At 31.9% G+C, this 23,464-nt stretch overlaps 1 protein-coding gene across 4 annotated transcripts in view; it reads right to left on the bottom strand.

The window, feature by feature from the left end:
* Positions 1-23,464, bottom strand: part of ESCO1 (establishment of sister chromatid cohesion N-acetyltransferase 1) — an 82,420-nt gene that overhangs the window by 37,559 nt on the left and 21,397 nt on the right. For 3 of the 4 annotated variants that reach the window (XM_006920037.3, XM_025038619.1, XM_015595781.2), the window contains exons 8-9: positions 21,033-21,164; positions 2,177-2,266 (exon numbers count right to left, since the gene is read on the bottom strand). In XM_006920037.3, coding sequence (XP_006920099.2) covers positions 2,177-2,266; positions 21,033-21,164 — 222 coding nt within the window. Of the gene's footprint in view, positions 1-2,176; positions 2,267-2,813; positions 2,938-21,032; positions 21,165-23,464 lie in introns of all 4 variants that reach the window. The other variant, XR_001517672.2, reaches the window with a different exon arrangement.

The raw sequence follows: 23,464 nt of genomic DNA, 5'->3' as shown, positions 1-23,464 counted from the left end.
ACCAATAACTGTTTTTCAACTGGACAATTTGCCTAATGAGGGAAGAACTGGAAAGTAATGCCAAGCCCAGCATCCGGGGGAACAAGAGAAGTGAGAGCACCTACAATAGGCAATAAGAATATTAAGGCTTCCTATTAGAAGCATCATAGGTTTGAGAATTGGAGAGTACTCCACTGGACCCTTAGTCAAGGAAGCCACTTCTTCCCAAGCCTTAACTGGTACTCAAAATGGAAGTGGGCACAGAGGAAAGAAATACAGGTTTACTCCTTTATCAACCATTTATAGGCCGGACATTATGCAAAGCACTTTACAAATATTATCTCACTTAAATCCAGTATCCCTTGGAAGGTTATGGTTCCTCACTTTACATACAGAATAAAATTCAAAGTTAAGTAACTTTTCCATGTAAGATACTGGACATCTAGAAAACCAAGGAGCAAGGACTTGAACTCCTAAAGTTAATATGGCATCAAACTATCTCTTCTAGTATACCGCCTAGAACTGCAGTCAAAGTCAAATACAATAAACTCAAACTTTTGTAGGCAAAGTTGAGATTTTTTGAAGGCACTTAAACATTAGTTCCTTCCCCAGTTAAAAACTAATCTTCAAATATTCAGTCCAATAACTATGGATTCGTGTTATTAAGTTAAAGTACAAATAACCCCTAAGAGAGTCAAGTATTCATACCTCTGCCATGCAGAAAACCATGAAATACATCTCCTATTCAGAGATGAAAAATCAAATCCTCTTATTCCTGGAACAGTATCCCAAAATACAACTCTTGATTTGGTTCCTAAAGCAAATTACTCACAATTCCCTAGATTTTAATTTTTAATCTATTATGGGTTACTAAGTAACTACAGTAGGTTACTAAGATTGTGCCCTGAGAACGTACAATGAAGAAATTAGCATTTACTTAGGATTCTGAGTAATAAGAAAAGTCTGAATGCCACATATGGTGCTGTAGCAAAGTGTGCATTGTGCATTTGCAAATGATCACAGCTGGAATTCCAAAACATCCACAATTTAATTTTCGTTTAGTCAATCACTAATCCAATATTAATTCAACAAGTATTTGGTTTTGTGCAAAGATCAATATTTCAAATACAAGACAGATGGCATTTTTACATGCCATTCTAAATGCTACTGTCTATACTTGTTAGGCAATGGTATAGGGCTTATTTGGGTATCTGGGATTGTCCATTCATTTATACAGTGTTATCTGAAAAGTCTGAAACCACAAGATAAACTTTAGAACATTAGCTAAATTTTCAAATAATAGGTTCAAAGTATTTTCCTTCAACCTCTCTATTTCTAAATTTAAAGAGGTCTAATTACTGATCTAAAAAAAAATGCAATAAATTATTTTCTTTGTATTTCTAGACATTTGGACACATTCTAGCGCGCTTAAGTTTTTCAGAGAAACAACTGGACCCACTGATTTACACTGTGAGGCAATTCTGGGGAAAAAAGACATTCTGAATATATTATCTGAAAAGTAATTAACATATTATTTAAAAATAAGTTTATCCTATGGTTTCTTGGCTTTTAAGATAGAATATGGTTCCAGATTTCATTATCTCTCCGGTTCACTTCCCTGAACCCTTAAAGTACAAAACTCTTAAGTTGGACTAAAATTTGCATCACACTAGATATGAAGATTTTAAGTTTTCTACATTATATTTATAAATCGGAATATATCTTGTTTTTTCTCTTAACATTATATAACTACATTGTGTTTAATCTCAGGATTACTATGACCTACTACTAGATCCTTTTCTACAATAAGTTTTTATTTAGAAATCTGCTCAGAATAAAACTTTACATTTATTAATTTTAATTTTCTAAATTATTATGATTCAAATTTTAATTTTAATTCTACTTCTTGGAAACACCTATGTGGCATTATTAACTAACTAGTATGCCTTCTACACCATCACTCAAATTACTGATAATACAGACAAGTAATCAAGTCACTAAAAATTCATTTCACATAACTAGAAACACTACAAAGTTTAAGTATAATTTTTCAGTTGGGTTGTATTCGTTAAATGTTTATTTTTTTGTTTTCAGAATTGGTGCTTAAATGTGCTATTCTAGCAATGTGTTTTATATTCTTAAAATTAGCTGCAAAAGTATTTTATCTATTCTACATGAAATTTCACTAGAAATTTACCTTTTTCAGGGCATACTTTGGATCTTCAGGAAGAACCATTATTATCCTGCCATCAGGATATTCAGCCAGAATTCTTTCTTTCTTCCAGCCCTAGATATTAAAAAAAAAAAAAAATTATGTACATTTCATTTATCAAATTTACGTACAGGAAGAAAAATACATCAATGTGTCTAAAAATTGCAAATGTGGAAAAATATATGCTCATTAATGTTTAACTAATGACAAGATAAATCAACTATTTTGTTAAGCAGACAATAGGTCCAATGCAAGCTAATTTTTTTATAATATTGATTCAGCAATACCACAAAAGTATTTCTAATTTATCATTTCCCATTTTAAATTAATTTTGAAAATCGCACACCAAAAGTAAGCCCCTTAAAGTCAATGATTCCCAGAACCTAAAGGATAATTCTCCCAAGTTTCTTGATAAAATAATTAAACTCTTAAATTTCTTTGGAACATGGTTACCTCCACAAACAAACACTCATGGATTTTATGTCTAGCATGCCAAAGACCTCCAGGAGGTTTTAAATGAACTGATTTGCATGCAGTAGTCCAATATGTAAGGACTAAGTGTTTATTTTTATTGATCACAACTATCAAAGTCACAAGAAGGAGACTATAAAAACATAACTACCTTCTAAGAATCTAATAGGGAAGGAGAGGCTACGTTGTGTGTATCTGAAGTTAAACATACTCAAAAAAAGAGAGGTAATAAACTCTTCTTCAGATCCACACTCGTGGTGATTAATGAGCAGAACCTGCATGAAAAAAAAAACAAAACAAAAGCCACTTAAATCTAGTAAGATGGGACTGAACCAGAGGTTAAAACTAGGAGCTTTGAAGTTAATAATAAGTACAGAAGGAATGAGTTTAACTGGTTGTTCCATTTGTCTTACCCAACCAACTTTACATAAAAAAAGCCTTTCGAGAAGTAGTATGTACTTCTAAAACCATCATCTAAGATCTGAGATCTGTTTAATAATATAAAAGCTCAGTGAAACCTAGAAAAAGGCAACTAAAAGTAGTATGGCGAGTCTGAAAGGAGGGTGATTTTCTTAAACAATTCAGAATGGTTTTTTGGGAGGAGGAGCAGGATCTTAGCAGGGGACCAAAAAGTCTAGTAACAAGCTTGATATATGTGACAATTTGGATTAAATCTTTTAAAATCAATTTGTTTAAAAAATAGAATACTGAAAATCCAGGTGATTATGTATGGTAAAGTGTTCTCAAGATTTGAAAAGAAGGAATAGAAACAAGTCATAGAAGTCATTTTTTTTTCAAATGAGAAACTAAATCTGAATCATATCCAAATCTGAATATAGGTAAACCATTTTAAAAAGGCATAAAAGAATCACTTCTTTAAAAAAAAAAAAAAATGATAATATGTTATTTTGGGCGAAAGCTTTTTAAATAAATCTATTTGCCATAAAATGAAAAGAGACTTTTCATTTTAAAAATTAAACTACAAATCCAATAAAGAACTAGAAATTTAAGTAACCCCAACTTATAAGAAAGTAATACTTCCTGAACTGAATTACCTAAAGATAAGTTGATTTACTATTTCTCTATTATCTTTAAAAACAAAAATACTGGTCTAATGTCATTATATTGCACCACTAAATTATTTTGCTTTACTGACTTTTTAGCACAAAACTTTCTCTTGAGAGACTCACATGTTCATGGAGAAAATGCTATTATAATCGTGTTTGACATAATTTTATGTTTTAAATGACTGTTTCTTCATGCACATATAAGGAGCAGGAATTCCAAAAGGCAGAGTAATTATTGCTTAGGTTTCTAATATTCATGAATGTTTTAATGGAAACTTTTAAAGAGTTCTAGAATAAAAATTCAGGGTTTAAATCTCTGTTCTTGGCAGTCACTAGCTATATAGCCTTGGGCAAATCTTTGGAACTCCCATTCTCTTTCCTGAACTAAGCTATGTACAAAATGGCAGTCATCACTGCCATCACTTAGTAGGTAAGAGTTATTAAGATGATTCTTCACAAAGAGTTGCCACTCAGTAACTTAATAACTTCCTATTGGTGTCAAACTAAAGTCAATGTACTACTCTAAGAAAACACAAGTCAATAAAGTCTTCAAAGTTAAACAACAATAAATTCAAATTGTGGATAAAGAATAGATAAAAGAACCAAGCTGGCTAATGTCTGTCAAATAACATTACTCATGACATTTATATGACTTAACTGTAGTTAACTTTTTCCTGGAGTGAATAACGACTTGAGCCTCCTGACTTTAGAGAATTTAGAGGACAGGAAGCCTACTGCTGAATTTGAGGCAAAACGGAAGTTGCAGGGAAGGGTGCATGCAAATCGAAGGAATAATCAAATAGGCACAGCTTTTTTGCAAAGATATATATTCCAACGCAGTGCATTTACACTTCTCACCTTTAGTTCTAACACGTTACACATATCCCTGTGATAGCAAGTAGTGTTTCCCAAGCCCCAATTTTCTTAATTCACCCATCCAGCTGCTGAAAGGCAGAAATCTTTATATTCCTAATAGTAATTAATGATTATCTTTTATCCATGCTGTTGTAGTAACTCTAAACTTTGGAGTCTAAAGAATGAAAGGGATTTCTCCTCTTTTTCCATTTAAAAAAAGATAATTATTGAAAACAAAATACGCACAAACAAAAGAAAGAAAGCAAAATACATTGAGTGATTGACACGATGATATATATAATTCATCAACCTGTGAGTTTAACTGTATGTAAATTATATCCCAATTTAAAAAGTTCAATAATAATCACTTTCATAATGGCTGAATGAGAATATCTTGGTAAATAAAACCAACAATCAGCTTTTAAAAATGATTATCAACAAATATTACAAGAAAGAAAAAAAGACATATGGGAAAAATCTTTAGATTAAAAGAGACATGCCAACCAATACAATATATGGATCTTAATTCAAACAAAAGTATAGAAAATTATACTGGGGGAGTTTTGAACACTGAGGAAAATATTTGATATTAAGGAATTAGTTTATTTTTTAAAGGTGTGATTTATGTTATTTAAATTATCTTTATGATAAAAAAGAGTAATCTTTTAACCTTTTAGAAATACATATTTTATAATATCTACTAAAAATGATGATGTGATACCTAAGGTTCACTTCAAAATATTTAAGAAGGTTGGATGAAAGAAGATTGTCCATGAATTGTTAATTGTTGAAGCTGGGTGCTGAATACATGGGGATTCATTAGGGTGCATGTGCACGTATATACATGTGTGTGTTAAACTCTTTATTTTGGAAAACTTATTTTGGAAAATCACCCACTGTCAAAACTGTACCAATGGACCAAGGCTTACTCAAACACCATTTATTTAGAAGTGAAAAATAAATGCAAAACGAATCTAGTCAGCAGAGCAGTCAGACCTGAGGTGGGGAAAAGCAGTGACTGTAATGGGGGCACAAAAGGGCTTTCTGAGATGCTAGTAATGTTTCTTGTTACAAAGATGTTCACTTTGTCAAAATATACCATGAAGCTGTGCATTTATTTGTGTACTTTCCTTTACATGTTGCATTTCAATAAAAATTTTACTTAAAAATAAAGGAATCTGAAAAACAGACATTTTACTTCTAACAGCTGCTATCAAGGTTGAAAATAAATATATTTTAAAAACCATCTCCTTTTAAAATCTTAAGCTTCAGAAATAAAAGTACATTAAAATAAGCTCATTCCAAATTCAGTCTCATGCTCTATTTGACATTACCCAAGTCAAAAAAGTACAAAAAATTGCAGAAAAATTGCAAAAGAGAAACTATAGATTATTGAAACATGTTTTGTTGAAATGAATTTTGAATGTAAATGTTTATATTTATGACTATTTTAAAAGTCAGCAAGGATATACATCAAAATATAAATAGAAGTTCTCTAAGTCATTTAATTTCCTTTTAGCGTATCTGTATTTCCTATTTTTTCTACTTTGATAAAATGGCATAATAAAAGAATATATTTAACTATCCCAAGCAGCCATTTTTAAGTGCATGTCTGGACATTTCTTTGCAAAAATAATCTTGTATTAACAATAATAATAATAGTATTTGTTTCTAGTTAGTGCGACATTTACTGATCTTTAAAGTGTTAAAAACATCAAATAATGACATGGACATTAGACGGCAAAATTCTGTCAATTCAAGAAATATGTACTGACCACCTACCATATGTGACACCACTGTGATCTAGGCAGTACAATATAAAGGTAAAGAGGACTTTAAAAATTAGAAGGACCTAGTTCAAATCCAGACTCTACTATTTACTAGCTGTGTTGCCCTGAGTCAATTACTTAACCTCTCTAAACCTTGGTTTCCTCACCTATAAAATAGATACAAAAACAACTACAACTCACTATAAAAGAAGCTGAGAAAACACTATAAACATTAAGCACAGTGCTTAGCACAATAATATGTACCCAATAAATAACAACTATTATTATCATTATGGTAACTAAGCATTTTCTTGTAGGTCTTTTAATCTTCAATACCTTTATGCCTTACAAGGTCATTGATGATCTGGCCCCCACCTAGCTCTTCAGGCTTCCCCTCAGAAAACTTTCCCAACACATGATACAGTCACAAGTCATACTGAAATACTTAAAATTTCCAAATCTTTACACATACAGTTACTCTGTCCCAGTATGACTTTGCTCTATTCCCTTCTGGGAACAAGGGAACTATTATTTGTCCTTTCTGACTCTACTCAGGTGTTAACCTCAGTTTTCCAAACTTTGTCAGATATCCTGGCTCTACATTCAGACTCTAGCATAGTCCATACGAGTTAAATATATTTGCTTATCTTGTCTCTTATATTTTTAAACTCTTGTAGTCCTGGAATATAGTAGGTAGTTAATAAACACATGAATAAGATATGAGCCTAGAAAAAAATTACCCCATGTGATATTTTTTCAAAACTAAAGTGATAAAGGTTAGATAACTTGCTATAGTCATAAAATGAGTGGCTCACTAAAATAAACTACATCTTTCTAGTTTGATTAATTTCATATTCTTTTCTATTATGCCACACTGACCTCAAGAATCTTAGAAATCTAATAGAGAAATAAATAGTACACAAATGTCTGTAATACAAGGTGTAATCCATATACCTCTATGCTTGAAAGGAAGTTTTCCTTGATTCAAACTAAACTTTTGTTATACTTCAACACTTCTGAATCCAGAATTAGTCTTACAATCAATGTGTATATTTATTGATATACACATTGGTTCTCTGCAATATTTAATGTATTTAATTTTCAAAAAAGCAGTTATGAAACTGACACAGTAAAGAAAAGGCAAAAATAATATAAGCAAAGTGTTGCAATGGTTTTTGAGAGAGAGAGAAAAAACCCTTATTGGGATTAAACAGGAACCCAAAAAACATCTACACAAGAGATGGTATTTCCCCTGAGAGTACAGAATGGGAAGGTATTCCTGGTAATAGAATGCTATGAACTAAAAAACAGACACAAAAAATTATGAGCTATACCCAAGACAATGAGTAGATCAATTTTGTTTAGAAAGACAAGAATTTATAAGGAAATTATGAGAAAAGCATTTAGAAGAACAGACAAGAAAGAACCATAATGCAGAGGGCCACGAATGCCTGGGTGAAATCAGGAGAAATCAAGGAAGATTTTAGACAGGCAAATTTCATGACTATAGTTGAATTTAATGAAAATGAATTTGGCAGCTGTATTTAGGCCAGATGTACAAAGGCAAAAATGTTATGAGTTTTAATTCCCAATTACAAATAGGCAAAATATATATCCTTCTTTCTGCCTGTTTCATTTAGAAATTATAACTACTTCATAATTTTATAAAAGAATTAAGGGAAGTTTAATACAAATAAAAAGATTGTAGCAGCCCTTGGTACACAGGAAGCCATAATTAATGTCATTTATTATTATTATTATTATTATTATTATTATTTCTCTTGGATGTAAAATAAATTAATTGGTATCAATTTATTTACCCCAAAAAATTCCTCTAGGAATTAAAGAACTATGAAAATCATTAAGAGAGTGAATTAGGAATCAAAGAGTATATACAGGAATTCAAGTTTTATTTTAGGCAAATCTGACTCAATTCGAAAAGTGTTTATGGACTTTTCATTTTTAGGTATGCTATGATAGCAGAATCTCTTTCACTAAAACTTCTCTGGTTCTCTGCAATATTTAAACTGAATGGACAGAACTTGAACCCCTAAAAACTTTGATTCCTCCAGTAAAATTGTTTTGGTAAATCCTGTATCCTAGGACCAAATTCACTTTGATCTAGAATTAAAGAAACTACAGGGATCTGGAGTTTTAGAATGACGAAACTATCGAGGTCTAAAAACGAGACGTAGTATATAAACCATAGACTCCCAAAGCATCAAAACTGTTTGACACACCACTATATGCTAAGCTCTTAGCACAGTAAATTAAGTTTCACATAAATATTTTTGAAAGGCTGGAGTGTGCTTGAGAGCTAAAGCCTCTATGAAACCAAAAAGTTAACCTCTTTGTGTCTCAGTTCTGCAACCCATAAAAAGGGATAAAAACCACTTCACTGGGTTACAGTGAATTAAATAAGTTAATACTTAAGAACACTTACAACAACACTTGGTTACAACTAAGAAACTGGAAGACAGGGAGGTGAAGAAAGCAAACATCAAGAAGTCAAACATTGTATTAATATTAAAATTAAAGTCAACCAAGAGAACTAAACATAAAAATATAACAAAAACTGGGAAGAAAGATTTTACACAAAAACATTCACATATTGAAATATATACAGTATAAGCTACACATACATAGCTTAATTTATTTAATTATGCTGGAAATGATGAAACAGGCAAAAAAGTGCTTAACTGCTGGAGAATGGCACTGGAAATAGGGTAGGGGGAAAGGAGGCTTTTCTGATTAAATTGTCATTACACTGCTTTTATATATTTTTTAAAAAGACAGGTTGAAGAATAAAAAACTGAAGGCCACTCTTTAATTCACCTAAATCAAGAATTTTAAGGAAAAGAAATGTGAAAAGAAAAATTTCTCCACAAGGAGGTTTTGAAATCAAATGTCCTTAAAAGAACATGTTAAAAGAAGTATTTAAATGCTCTTTCTTGCAGACAATATAATGATAATATGTAATAAAAATTTTCAAAGCCCTTTCATAATTGAAGGCCATATGATACTGAAATACAATTTTAAAAATTACTTTGGGAGGAACTCAATAGGTATGATGAAAAAGCAACATCTATTTTTCAACAGTTATTTTCCATTGTTCACACATCCTTACATGTATGTATGTTTTTAAATGACAGTTTTCACCATTCCCTGAGAAAAAATTAAGTCTTTAGAAACAGGTTTTTATGAGTGGAGCTTACTATGTTCTGAACAGCAGAACATTTTCATGAATAAAAGGGTAGAATCTTAAAATTATTTGGAGCTTAAAGCTTCTGATTAAGTAAAACAAAAATCTAAAAGAGAAGTAACGAAATTTGTTCTTTATTAACGTAACCCAATTTACCATTCAGGAAAAAAGTATGGAGCTCAGTTTGTTCTATTAGATTTTTTAATATACAACAGTAACATTCTCAAATGATGTCCACCTAAACAACTTGCTGAATTAACCAATATTCGCTTTTCTTTGTGTAAAGAAACTGATTCCTAGAGCACACCAACTGATTCACAACCAGTAAACTACTTTGGTATTCCACAATTGAGTGATATGATTTTACCAAGAGTCATTTGTTCATAAACCTGTTTATGCTAATTTATTATTTTAACTATAAAATACAATTAACTATTACCTAAACTGACAAAATCAGACTGCAAAGATAGTTGTTTTAATGATACTGTTAGAATATTATGGGAAAAAAGCAAAACAGGCCAGCTCTTTTAAAAATCAGAAATATAACAAGAATTATTCTGCACCCAGATTCTCCGAATTTGCAATGTCTAAGATCTCGCTCTATTTTTTTCTCTCAAAGTACATGGCTAAAGTATAATTTACATGAGAAAAAAACAAAGCTAAATTAATCAGGGGTCCATACTCAAAAAAAGAGTCTCCCCACATCAATTATATTTAATATACATTTATATGCTTCGAGTTATAGTAAAATGTTTAAACTATATAATGACCACATAAAAGACACTGTCATTTGCCTATCTCCCAGCCATTCTCTCCCATTCTTTTTTTGCCCCATTTTGTTTAGGGTAGGAATACATGCATCCCCAAGAATAAATTAAGATTAATCTAAGTCAGTGTTTCTCAAGAGAGCTATTACTGACATTTTTGGCTAGACATTCCACTTTCCTTGGAACTGTCATATACATTGCAAAAAGTTTAGCACCCCTAGCCTCTGCCCATTAAATGTCAACAATACAGCCCACAAATTTCCAGATGCTCCCTAACAGATGTTACAAACATCCCACTATCCTACTTTGAGAACCACTGCCATAAGCCAATCATCATCTTATTTTTGCCAGAGTCTTGTTTTGCTAGTTCCCCTGCAGCTAAGGGTATCTACCAGGCCCAGTTCTGGTGAATGAGAGAAAGGAAATTTTGCAAGAGACATAATATATGTAACATAAGCTTCTGGGAAAATGTTCTTCACTGATAAAAGGAAAAAGTCACTTAAAGAACGCTTTCTGAAAGAGTTCCCGCCCCAGCCTACAGTCCTGCTTTAAATCTGAACGTGGTATCTGGACTACAACGGTCCACATGGAACAAGCCTAAGACTACGTACTTCGACTTCTTGTTAAGAAAATATATATCCTTGATTTAAGCCACTGTTGGTTGGGCATTATGATAATAAGGGTTTCCACTTCAATCAACTTCTATTGTAATTACAACATCAAAATCTATTATTATAGCAATTATATTTCTTATAAAATATAGTTGGGTCAAACTCAGAGAAATGTGAAACAAAAGGAATTCTGAGATTCTTTTCTCTCCTGTCATTCTCAGAAGAACCCTAAATATCTCTCTACGTGAATTCATGAATTAGTTAAGCATCTTTCAACTTGTAGCAATAACTTCCCAGCATATAAAAAATATTTTGATGTAAATCTCATCTCAAGGTCATTTGGGGCTTAGTGAGCAAATATACTGACCTCATCAGTATTGCTCACGATTTTAAAAAGTTCATGGTCCAAACTCCACTCTACCTCTATATTCAAATATAAATGTAGCCTCCTAATCCATTACTGAGAAATATCCCTAAAAGGTACATCTTTGGCAGTTCTACTTCCAGTTAGGATAAAGAAGGTCACAAAAGATCGCTGTTGCTGCTGTAATAAGAAAACACCCAAAAAATTAAAAGGTGTGTTTTCTTTAAAGGCAATGAAGAACTATGGACTGATTTTCAGAGATGAACCACAAGTCCTTCCTAGGTGAGCAGAGACCAAGTCTGAGAATGGACAATGAAGCAAGATTACCACACGTAGAGGTAGGGGAGAAGAGTCTCCTGTGCTGGGACAAAGAAAAAACAATCAAATTCTTAATGGCCATAAGTGAGCCAGCATGGCAGTCTGAAATCTGGAGAAGCTCCAAACACAGAGATAAAGCTCCACCAATTCTCTCCCATGGGTCATCTGCCTAGTTGTGCTAGAAGGTATGGAGAGATTTGTGTCCTGTGGAGTTTAAAGCCTCAATTTCTGCTGGAGAGAGAAACACAATCCCAAACTCAAGACATTAAAAACTGAAATGGATGAGAAAACTAAAATTTCAACCCAATTCAATTCCTAGTTAGATCTAAGACATCAGCCCCTTACCATAAGTCGCCTAACAGAAGGAAGGGAAAGTTCTTGGGGAAGAGGGGAAGAGATTATCTACTTCAGTCTATTAGTTTTTTTATACACAATGTCCAACATCCAATAAAAACTTATGAGACCAGATAGGAAGACTCAGTTTTTTCAGGAGGTCAGTTCTTCCCAACTTGATCCACAGAGTCAATGCAATCTCAATCAAATTCCCAGCAAATTATTTTGTAGGTATCAACAGACTGATTCTAAAGTTTATATGGAGAGGCAAAAGATACAGAATAATCAACACAATACTGAAGAACAACAAAGTCAAAGAACTGACAGTACTTGACATCAAGACTTAATATAAAGCTACAGTAATCAAGAGAGTGTGATATTGGTGAAAGAAGAAACAAATAGATCAACAAAACAAAATAGAAAGCCAAGAAATGACCTACGTAAATATAGTTTGATAAAGGACCAACAGCAATACAATGAAGACAAGATAGTCTTTTCAACGAATAGTGCTGGAACAACTAAACTTCCACATGCAAAAAAAAAAAAAAAGATCTAGACAAAGACCTTACACCCTTCTCAAGTTAATTCAAAATGGATCACAGAACCTAAATGTAAAGTGCAAAACTATATAACTCCTACAGTATAACAAAGGAGAAAATCCGGATAGCCCTGGATATGGTGATGACTTTTTAGATTCAATACCAAAGGCACAATACATGAAAGAAAGAATTGATAAGCTGGATGTCTTTAAAATTAAAAACTTTGGGTCCCTCTCAGTGCCTTTACTCTGTCTTTCTCAGTGCCTTTACTCTGTCCCTCTTTGTCCTTGTCTCTACTGTCTCTGTCCCTCTAGGTCCTTCTCAGTGCCTTTATTCTATTTCTCTGTCTCTTGCACTGTCTCTCTCACTCTCTGCCTCTGAGAGGAGACCACACTCTGTGGATTGTTACCCATTTTCTAATAAACTTTCCTTTTGACTCTAAAAAAAAAATCTCTGGCTCTGTAAGAGTCACTGTCAGGAGCATGAGAAGACAAGCCACAGAATAGGAGAAAAATATTTACAAAAGAAGTTGCTAATAAATGGCTATTATCCAAAATATACAAAGAATTCTGAAAACTCAATAAGAAAAATTTAAAATGAGCCGATTAAAAAAAAAAAATGGGCCAAAGATCTGAAAAGACACCTCACCAAAGGAGATACATAGATGAAAAATAAACATATAAAAAAATGCTCCACATTAAATGTCATTAGGCAAATGCAAATTGAAACAACAATCCAATACCACTACACACCTATTAGAATGGCCAAAACCCAGAACACCGACAACACCAAATGCTGACAAGGATGTGGAGCAACAAGAACTTTCATTCAATGAGAGGTGGGAATGCAAAAAGGTATAGCCACTATGGAAAAGTTCGGCAGTTTCTTACAAAACTGAACATACTTTTACCATACATTCCAGCAAATACACTCCTTGGCATTTACAAAAAGGAGTTGAAAACTTATGTCCACACCAAAACCCACACATGGATGTTTATAGCAGCTTTATTCATAACTGCCAAAACTTGGTAGCAACCTAAATGTTCTTCAGTAGGTGAATGAATAAACAAACTTTGGTACAACCAGACAACAAAATATTATTCAGCACTAAAAAATAAATAAGTAAAAGAGCTCTCAAGCCATGAAAAGATAAGGAGTCACTTTAAATGCATATTACTAAGTGAAAAAAGTCCATCTAGAAAGACTACATACTGTATGATTCCAACTATATGACAATCTAGAAAAAACAAAACTATGGAGACAGTAAAAAGATCAATGGTGGTTAGGGGGAGGTAAAGATGAATAGATGGAGAATAGAGGATTTGTAGGACAAGAAAACTATTCCGTATGATACTAAAATGATGGGTACATGTCATTATACATTTTTCAAAACTCGTGTAATGTACAACACCAAGAGTGAACCCTAGTATAAACTATGGACTTTAAGTAATAATAATCTGTCAATGTAGGTTCATCAATTGTAACAAATGTACCACTCTGGTACAGAATATTGAGCATATGTGGGGGCAGGGAGTATAGAGAAACTCTCTGTACTTTGAGCTCAATTTTGCTATGAACCTAAAGCTGCTTTGAAAAAGTCTATTTAAAAAAAGAAAAAAAAAAAAATTTAATGAGACCATGGACAGAAATAGGAAAATATGACCCAAAATCAAGAGGAAAAAAGTCAATAGAAACAGGCCCAGTGATGACCCAGATGTTTGAACTGGCAGAAAAGAACTTAGAATTTCTATTATAAATGTGTTAAAGCTTTTAAAAGACAAGATGATCAAACTATGTGAAAAGCAAGAGTTCAGCAGAGAAACTGAAACTCTGAAAGATGAAGATCCTGTGACATGATTAGAAACATTATTTTCATACATAAAAGAAAATACATCTTACAGAAAATTTAAAATACAAACTGAAGAAAAACCTCTGATATAAAATGATCTATAATAACCTTTTACATCTTAATAAAAAGAGTTAAATCATTTTGACAATTTTTCTAAATGAAGAATGAACCACTTAAATTCAGTCGGGTATATAATTCTATATGCAAACCTAGTTAATAAACCTCTAATTGCCATAATAAATTCAAATTTGAGCTGCTTTATATATTATGATGCACTTACTAATAATTTTATTTTACCTAACTTGTATCAAAATACACAGTATGTTCCATGTCCCCCAAAAGATAATTATAGTAGCAATTCCCAATGATTTAAAATAAACAAATATCAGAGTTGCCAAAGCCCAGGTAAATCTTCTGGTTTAATCTCATTTTTATATAACTGAGACTCACCATTCTTCTGTGGCTTCAATCAAAATTCTCTCTTTAATTCAATATATTTGTTGTGTCCCTACTGCTCATTGGCAGGAGCTCTTTAGTATAATAAATAGATCATTAAAAACTCTGCTTTGACAAAGCTTCTATTCCAATGGGAAATACACACAACAAATTTTCAGAGTGTGATAAATGATCTAAAAAAAAATAAAACTAATACAGATACGAGTAGGAACAGGGGGGAGTTATTTTGTACTGGGTGGTCAAGGAGGGCATCTCCGAGACTATTAAGACCTGAACAAAGAGAGCCAGTGTGTGGTGAAAGACTACTCCAACAAAAGGTAAAGTAAGTACAAACAAACTAAGAATGGCATGTGGCTGGAGTGGTTTAAGAACAGAGGAAAGAGCTATATGAATGGAGTATACCAAGTAAGGGGAAGAGTGTTGGATGAGATTAGAGAAGGTGGAGTGTGTGAAGCCTTGATGCCACAGTAAGTACCCTGGATTTTATTCTGTATGATGAGAGTTCACCAGAAAATTTTAAATAGAGAAAGGAGAGAATCTGATTTAAGTTTTTAAAAGACTGCTCAAGATAATCATGATAAGCGAAATAAGCCAGAGAGAAAAAGTTGAAAATCACGATATCACTTTTATGTGGGATATAAACCTAAAAGCAACAAATAAACAGAACAAACAAACAGAGACTCATGGACATTAACAATAGACTAGTAGTTACCAGAGTGTAGGGGGTAGAGGTGGATGGGGAAGGTAGATGTGGTTAAGGGGGTCAAATATGTGGTGACAGAAAGAAATCTAACTATGGGAGGTGAACAGTGTAAATATATATATGCCTTATTGTTAAAGTGTATAGCTGAAATTTATTGGATTTCGTTAACCAATGTCACCATTAAAAATAATAATAATAATAATAATAATTAAAAGACTGCTGTGGGTGACGTGGAACAGGACTGTACAGAAACATGGAAGCTGGAACACCAGTTAGGAGAGTATTACACAAGTGGTCCAGACAAGAAATGATGGTAGCTTGGCTCAGAGTGGTAGCAGTAGATATGACAAAAGCAGGACTTGAAATCTATTTTGAAGGTGAGATTTACAAATGAATTGAGTATAAGCAATGTAGTAAAAAGAAAACTAAAAGACTATTCTGGTTTTTAGCTTGAGGTAATGAGTATAGGGAAAAGTAGAGAAAGAACTGATTGGAGAGGTTTTATTTGCCATTAGATACCTTACAGGTTTTCCTTTCCCAGAGTTTGTGAACTCTTTAAAAACGTAAAAATTTATATGAAGTTATACTTGCTACAACATGGATGAACCTTAAAAAACATTATACTACTAAGTTAAATAAGACAGACATTAAAGGACAAATACTATATGACTCTACTTACATGAAATATGGGCAAATTCAGAGACAGAAAGTAGATTAGATGTGACCAGGGGCTAGGGTAAGGGAATGAAGAGTTATTAATGAGTACAGAGTTTCTTTTTGGAATGACAAATAAATTCTGATGATAGTGGTGATAGTTGCACAAGAATGTGAATATACTTAATACACTAAACTATACTTTTAAATGGTTAGAATAATAAATTTTGTTTTTTGTACATTTTATCACAAGTTTTTTAAAAATGTAAAAATTTATAAATGGCTAGTCAGTAAGCTGTATACTTAAAACTAATATAATACTATGTCAACTGTAATTGAAAAATAAAAAATTTTTAAAAACAGTTGGCATAAGAAAATAAAATATAGACTCTGGTCTTGCATAATTTTACTGGAAATTATGTTAAAAATTACATATTAGCTGCATTCTATAGACTTTATACATTTACAGTAAGAGTACGTTCTAAATATCAGGCTTTAATAAAACCAACATAAAACAGCTAAAAAATAAAAATAAATGTAAAAATTTGTTGCATGTAATATTTATTCTACAGGCATTTTCCCACCACTATACAGTCCCTTCCATCCCACAGCAAAATTACTTTCTAATATTTGGAAGTGCTGCTCCCATTCTATATTTATATACCACAATATTCTAAATCTTTAAGATACAAAGAAGTAGAAAAATGAAAACTGAAAAATCAGGGTCAGAAAAGACAGAAACAAAAACCTGAGCTATAAAATGTTTGGTAATTTTTATGTTAACAAATTCCTACTTGTTTCTAACGATTATTTCTTTACTTTCAATAGGCTTTACCTTTAAGGAGAGAAACTCAGACTAAATTCTCTGACCTGGCTCTGAGTCCCTCCTACAAATATACCTGTTCCCTATTCCTCAATAATGCCTAAGTACAGTTCTAAGGGCCAAGATTATTTCACTTGATTCATTTCCATTCCCAAGATTTTAAAATTTCTATTCCTGCTCTACTATTTACTTTTCTTTTCTCTAACACCTAGTTTCCTGTTTTTCCTAATCATCTTCAAAAGGAAGATGGAAAAAGTATACAGAAGTAAATTCATATGCATTCAAATTTCACATAAAAGAAATTAAGGGTTAAGCAAGAGTTACTAGATCACGGTCTCCCTGACTCAGATTTCTGTAGCAGCACTGTCCAACAGACCTCTCTGTGACAATACAAATGTTCTACAGCTACACTAATACAGTAGCCTCTGATTATGTATGATTATTGAGCACTGATTAGTGTGATTGAGGAACAGCATTTTTAATTTTATGTTTAGTCTTACTATACTGGATAGTGCAACTCTGTAGCCAATCAGGGATCTGTCAAATCTTTCTTCAAAGTTTTACTTGTCATATTTTTCCCCATTTCTACCAATGCCATAAGTAATTCAGCACTACTACATATATCTTGTACAGGTATTACTCTCTCCCTACATGCCACTGAAATATTTCTCTCCCTATACTCCACCAAAATATTTCAATATTATTTAAACTTAAGTGTATGATTCACAATGCTCACAATTCTTCTAAAAGAACAAAAAGAATAAAGACCATATGGCATTTAAAATCAAAATATCACAATCTGATTTGATGCATTTTTCTAGTGTTATTACCTACAAAAACCTGATTCAGTAAAAAAGATATAATCATTATTCCCCACAGGTTATTAATCTTTCTCGTTAGTTATACTATGCTATCAATCACAGATGATCTCCTTATGTCCAATTTAAAAATATCAAATCTTAACTCTTCTTCACCCATGAAAACAAACCTCTTCTGATCACTGCTCTAGTAATTATCACTTCTAAATTACAAAGCTAATTTATGATTTAATTTAAATAGTTAATATTGACTTGTTGATTTAATAGTTACTTGAACCTTTACTGTTAACTTTTCCTTTCAGGCTTTGTTCCTAAACTTGAAGGCAAGGGCATATCATATACCCTAAGAGTAGAGTCCTCCACAGAGCATTCAGTTAGATGTTAATTCAAAGGAGATGAGGAATAACAGAGGAAAAAAGGATTTTCTCTGCGAAGAACCCAAATATTATCTCTCTTGAGCTTTAAATTAGTAAAGCTCAAAATACAATTGAGTTCTGAACAGGTTCCTGGCCTGGCAACATGGATTGCTCTATGGAGAACTCTTCCTGCTTCCTCTTCACACCTTTAGGAAACAGGATATCTTAGCTCAAGAAGGAAAACTAATGTTCCCTGATGTAAATCAGAGTCCCTGAAGCATTAAGGGACTTAATGCTTCCTAAATAATCTCTAATAAGTCAGATAAAATGCACTTCCTCAAATTGTATAGATGAGGCAGATGGGGTTCAGTGAAGGAATCAAGAAAGAGAGCACCATTACTCTCTCCCTTAGGGCAAACCAAATAGGATAAGGAAAAGAGAAATACTTTATTCAACCAAAAATGGGCTCTTTGAGCATCAATTGCTACAATATAGCTTAAATAGTATTTTAATCTTTTAAAACAGGTCTATAGCCATTTTTAACTATCATAGATTATTACCATGTCTAAAGGAAAATTTTTACCCTAAGGAAAAGCTACTTATTTTCTATTGAATGTTTTATTAAAAATTTTAAAAGTATAACTCACTGTTCTAATTTATTCTTTTTTTTTTTTTTTTACAGTAGAAAAGAAAAGTTTTATTAGAAAGGGAAGTACACTTCCAGATGCGGAGGCAGGCCTGAGCCAAGAGAAGCATGGTTCAAAAGGCCTAATTTATTCTATTTTTAAATAGTCTTAAGTAGAAAACTTCCAGTCCTAAACACTATTTAAAGTGAATTAAAGCCAGAGCACCAAATGACTTCTTTTCTATGTGCTTCTCTCCAAGAAACAAACACAACGTAAAAAATTGGCATTAAAAAGATTAGATGTTTTGTCACTTCTAAGTGTTTAATATGCCATACCTCAATTTAAAAAAAAAAAGGAAGAAAAAGTGCTGAATGCAAAAGCACAGTATTAGGTGCCCAATAAATGTATAATGTCACAACCTAAAATCCAGAGCTGTGATCACAGCAGAACACCTTTCATACAGGTACGTTTGTATCTTCTCTCCATACACTAAAAGAGAATGGATAATGTTTTGAAGGAGTCTTTACCTTAGACTCTCTCTATGTATACTTACATTTAAAAACAGCAAAGGATAAGAATACTGACCTAAATGTCAGCAAAGGATGGGCCAACTGCTAAACTCAATTCCTTCTCTTGAGCTTATTTCAAAAATAAATAAAATAACCCATAGCTCTGTCCCATCAAGGGGAGAGGGAAGAAGAGGAGAAAGGCTGGGGCAAAAATCAGTTCTCCCTAAGTTGCTCACTGCTTTATAGTTTTGCAAGAGTTAGAATTTGTTTAGAAGGTGATGATTCCATCTTGTTCCATAAACCAACTTCTCTTGGTCCTATGGAGAGCCGAGTACATATTTCATGATTGATTTCTTTACTGTTTCCCTCAGAAATTAACATCCTAAGATGAAGAATTAAGCCATTTAAACCCAATCTTTTTATAATTTTAGGAAAGTGATGACAAGAATCAAATAATGTAAACTGAGCAGAACTCATTTAAACTAACTTCTATCAGATTCATGTATGTGAAATAAACTGAAATATTTTTGCCCCAGAAGTATTTTATAATTTAGGTACCTGATAGAACTATTTTTCTTTCCAAGTTGTAATAGAGTCAAATTGGAAAAGTAGAAATTTCAAGTGATAAATCAATATCTAAGCTATAGATATACCATGTCCACACATCTTATATTTTATTTAATTAAGTGGCAGGAAGGGGTATATGAAGAAAAGGCAGATAAGAAATATAAAGGATCACCACAGTAGGGAATCATAAAAAGAAAACCCCACCTATCTTGGGGTAGAAGTAACTGGATAAATCAAACAATGAATATGAACTCTTCAACCAAAAGTAAGGCTACAAATTTAACTGAAACCAAGATTTTTTAAATAATCCAACATCTGGTGCCCATATGAAAGCCTATATGAAATGAATTGGTGGTCTCAGTTCAGATTCCTGGAGGTCTTCTTAATGTGAGTGTACAGTACTGAAGGTAACATGTATAGAATAAAAATAGATTCCATTTCAGATACAGGTAAACAGAAATTACATTAAATTACTATTTTTCACAAGATATCTAAAATGGTTTAAAATTATTTAAAATTCTATTAGCAGAAACAAATATTAAATAATATCCATATGCCTCAAAAGTACATACATTAAAAAATATATACTAAAACATATTTACTTTGTGGGATTTTTTTTTTTAGTATATGTACTGCCAAAGCAAGTATGTGGGATTTTTATTTTTTAGTACGTTATAAATTCTGAGATCTTAACCTTCGAGAATTTTTCTTTTTTAATTTTATAAAGGAAAACTCTCATGATAGTATAAAGAAAGTAAAGTAAATCCCAAAACCATCTATTTGGTGTAAATATATATCACTATCAACCCCCAAATAAAAAGTTGTCCTAAGCTATATGAATATTAAACAGACTTATCAATAGCTAACAATTATTAAAAATCAAAGGAAATTTTTAAAATACTCAAGTTAAACATTACTGTTAGATGAGAAAAAATACAATAACTACTTTAAAATATAACTGAAGTAAAAAATCCCACAACATAAATCAGCCAGAATAAATTAGCTGGTTTTTACGTTTGGCTTTGTTTTAAAACAAGCCAGTATATATACTATAAGGGCTTTGTATATATTATCATTTTCTAAAAGCAGAAATGTTTTGGTGACTTAAATTTGGCAGTTCATCTCTTTAAGATCCTGACCTAATTATCTGATTCTGCATTTTAGAAGTCATGAATTCCACTTACCACATATTTTACAGCACTTATAAATTGGTTGTGGAAGAGCAGATGCTGTGTTTCATCTTCTGGATTTGAAGCTGTGTAAAGCATGCCACAAACATTACAAGAAACTGCTCCAAATCTTTTTTGTCCTGCATCCTATTTATAAAAACAAACAAAAGGGGTTTTTTTCCTCCCATAAGAATAATTCCAGAACATTAGCCTCCAAAGCTATAATATGAACATAAAGTGAGAATTGTTTATTCTATAATAAATATTGTTGAGTACCAAAAATGTTGGTAACAAATGTTGAGTACCAAAAATGAAGATGTTAATCTTTGAAATCTGTGTGCAATTTTATTAAGAATTGTTCCCATTTTATCTGATAACTCGCTCCACAGCATTAAAAAACAATTGAAAGGAACCGAGAAATATCTTTGACAATATAATCTTAGTCCTAAAGCCCCAAATAGTGAATATCCTACAAATGAGAATATATATTTTTTTATCTGCAAAATTTTATACTACTTAAGTTTAGAGGAAATAGTGTTTTATAAACTCTTTTTAATGCATTAAAGTCTGTTCCCTTTAATGGGTTTATTCTAGTTGTAGATATTAAAAAAGAGTATTTTGATGTCACCCAGAAACTCTTGAGAAAAAGTAAATTTATTTTTATATTATCTTTATATTAAATAAGTACCAAAAACAGACACCTATTCTCCAGTAAATCATGCTTGTACTACAGAGCAGTAATTCTTTATGAAATGCTTTTTATTCTTGTCCTTATTCAACAAGAAAATTTCAGCAACATGCTCTATTAAGAATAAAATTTTAAAAAAACATAATCCTTTTACTCTTTCTGCTCTAAATCTGCAATTTGAACTAATTACTGAAAAATAATAAGATCTAAGATAATAGGATCTCTAGCAACTTAAAATTAGGGTTAAATAGCAAAGAGTAATCAAATGGTAAATAAGAGATTGTGTATAAAACTAAAAAGTTCATTCTAAATGATTCAAACTATTAACAAACATTATCTGCAAATTATTTCAGGCAGAAAAACAATTTGTAATAGTGGTTAAGATATACGTATACAACATAATATTTACCATCTTAACCATTTTTAAATGTACGGTTCAGTAAAGTACCTTCACACTGTTGTACAACCAATCTCCAGAATTCTTTTCATTTCACAAAACAAACTCAATACCTTTTAAACAACAGCTCCCCAATCCCCATTTCTCGCCAGCTCCTAGAAACCACCATTCTACTTTCCATCTTTGTGAATCTGACTACTCTAGGTACCTCACAGAAGTGAGATCATACGGTATTTGTCTTTTTGTGACTGGCTTATTTCACTTAGCTTAATGTTCTCAAGTTTCAACCATGTTGTAGTATGTATCAGAATTTCCTTCCTTTTCAAGGCTGAATAATATTCCATTGTATATATTCACTTCATTTTATTTAATCCTTCATCCACTGATGGACACTTTGGTTGCTCCCACCTTTTGGCTATTGTGAATAATGAACATCAGTATACAATTACCTCTTCAAGCAGGCAGTTTTCACAGTAATGAGTAAGCATTTCTGCCCATTTTCTCACTAGTAAATGGGAAACAATAGTACCTATCTCAGGGTATTTTTTTAATAAAGCTTAATTAACTTAGTTAATATGAGTGCAGTACTCATTCAAAAAGTATTAGCTGCTACATGATCATTAACATCAACTCCTGACCAGCACTAGCTAATAGAAATGTGATCCACAAATGTAATTTTAAACTCTCTCATAGCCACATTAAAGACTGCAAAAGCAAACAGGTGAAATTAATTTTATAACATTTTATTTAACAAAACATCACAAATATCATTTCAACATGTATTAAATATTTAAAAAATCTATTAGTGACATGCTTTACATTCTTTTTTTTATACCTGTCTTTCAAATGCAGTATATATGTTTCTACTTATAGTATATCTCAATTCTGCCAAGCCACATTTCAAGTGATCAAAACCGGATGTGACTGCTGTATTGGACAATGCAGTTCTAGATTCTACTTGTCTAATTCTGTTTCACTATCATATTGATTTGACAACAAAAATATTAAATTTGATGAAACAACTTTATCCCTCACTAATCCTTCTCAAAAATTTCTAAACAATTCTTGCAAAGTTATTCTCCCATATTAAAGCTAGAACCAATCATCCTGTACCAAAAATCCTATTGATTATGTTGACTGGAACTATATTAAATGTCTCTATTATTTTGGGTCCCTTCATTTTTTGATATTGTGCTCACTCATTCAAATTAGATTTTTAATCAATCAAAATATCTCCCACAAGGTAGATCAAATGACATATTCAAGAAAGTAACAAATGTAAAATAAAGTATCAATCTGTTATAAATAAAACTAGAAGTAGGGAAATTTGAGTTTTTATTTGTTACAATGGACTCACTATTT

This window comes from Pteropus alecto, unplaced genomic scaffold (genome assembly GCF_000325575.1).
Source record: "Pteropus alecto unplaced genomic scaffold, ASM32557v1 scaffold146, whole genome shotgun sequence".
NCBI lineage: Eukaryota > Metazoa > Chordata > Mammalia > Chiroptera > Pteropodidae > Pteropus > Pteropus alecto.
Note: the sequence above shows the minus strand (reverse complement) of the source record. Positions and strands in the feature narration are given on the sequence as shown.